The sequence below is a fragment of the Fopius arisanus genome, unplaced genomic scaffold, assembly GCF_000806365.1.
Source record: "Fopius arisanus strain USDA-PBARC FA_bdor unplaced genomic scaffold, ASM80636v1 scaffold00059, whole genome shotgun sequence".
Classification (NCBI taxonomy): Eukaryota; Metazoa; Arthropoda; class Insecta; order Hymenoptera; family Braconidae; genus Fopius; species Fopius arisanus.
This window is the reverse complement of record NW_011887798.1, coordinates 129,950-131,400: the sequence shown is the minus strand read 5'-3', so window position 1 is coordinate 131,400 and position 1,451 is coordinate 129,950. Positions and strand designations below refer to the sequence as shown.

General features: G+C 36.8%; 1 protein-coding gene across 1 annotated transcript in view; it reads right to left on the bottom strand.

Moving 5' to 3' along the window:
• Nucleotides 1-138: 138 nt before the first annotated feature.
• Nucleotides 139-1,451, bottom strand: part of LOC105268670 (hypoxia-inducible factor 1-alpha-like) — a 2,268-nt gene continuing 955 nt past the window's right edge. Inside the window, exons 2-5 of the mRNA XM_011308426.1 lie at nucleotides 1,397-1,449; nucleotides 981-1,129; nucleotides 717-902; nucleotides 139-653 (exon numbers count right to left, since the gene is read on the bottom strand). Of these exons, the coding sequence (XP_011306728.1) occupies nucleotides 351-653; nucleotides 717-902; nucleotides 981-1,129; nucleotides 1,397-1,449 (691 nt within the window). The 3' untranslated portion in view covers nucleotides 139-350. The remainder of the gene's footprint in view (nucleotides 654-716; nucleotides 903-980; nucleotides 1,130-1,396; nucleotides 1,450-1,451) is intronic.

Sequence of the window (1,451 nt, the reverse complement as noted above, 5' to 3'; positions counted from 1 at the left end):
TAATTATATTGTTGGTATATATCTCGAGATGTACGGAAATTTATTTCACACGATTTTTCAAATAATTAACGTATTGTTGAAATAAATTCTGTAATTAACTGGAAAAATTGTGTAAAGTCAATAATTTCTGTGGTACTTGTCTCGAAATATCTCCGGAATTTGAGGAGATAGCGGAATTATTGTCGAATACTTTTTGTAGAGTTGACTGACAGCTAGAAAAATGCTTATTACAAAAATTTCTGTATTTGCCTTGGTATTGGAGATATTTTCGTAAAACTTGTGACAACAACAGAAGTTACTCAATTTTTCAACTAATTATTGACTAAACGGAGAGTTATGGAGACATAAATTCACCTGTCATCAGCATAAGTGAACTTCATGTTGAGATTATGTTTGGATAGAAAGGTGTGACGTCCCAGAGGCACCTCGATGTTGCTGGGGTGGGGAATGGGACATCCTACCACCACCAGAGAGATTCCACTCGACAGTCTGACACTTCCCTTGTCAGAGCAATCCTGGCTGTCCTCAGTTCCAGAACCAGAGGATCCAGAGGACCCACAGACAGAAAATTCACGAATGCTGACATCAGAATCCTCAGTTGCATCAGACACAGTCTGACGAGATACCATGGGGTGTCCGATGCAGTGAATCACCTAGACAATAATTAATTAATCATAATTACATTAATAAATTCTGTCAATAAATGAAATAATTACCTTGTAGGAGGCACTCTTCAAATTAACTTTTCTCCCTTTAGTAGTGAGAGTGCATTTTAAACGGAGAAAAAAATTGCAGCTGCGCTTTTCCTCGACGTCTTCAGCTGTCATCGATAGACATTGACGAATTTCATCATGATCACATGGATGTCCATATTCGAAGACACTCTGGCCCATCATGTCCATCTGTACAGAGCAATAATTAATTTAAAATTGAATAATCATTTGAATTTTAATTAATTAAAAATCGAATGATTTTTTCACCTGTGGAATTCCCAGATAATCACTGACGTTTTCAGACAGATAGACCATATCGCCATTGTTAGACAGCACGAGCATGAAGCCATCCAAGGCTTCCTGGCACATCGTGTCCATCTCCGAAAACTTTTCAGCCTTCGTGAGTGGTTCTGCCACTGCAACAATTCAACAATAAATAAATAAGTGAATAAATAAATCATTATCAAAGTTAATCCAGTGTTTTTGATAGTTTTTTCAAAATACCTGCGAATCTACTGAGGATATTCAAATTTTTGATGAAACCTTTTTTGTAGGTCTTGATCAGCTCCACAAAAAAGGTCTCATAAAAAATATCAGTATTTCCAATAAATTCTGAGATATGCCTGAAAAAGTCAGTGATCACTGGTGATTTCATTGAAGAAATTAATAACAAAACAACTCACAGCCATCGACGACACTCCGAGCCTTGAGATAAGCGATAGCCAGTCTCATGACACT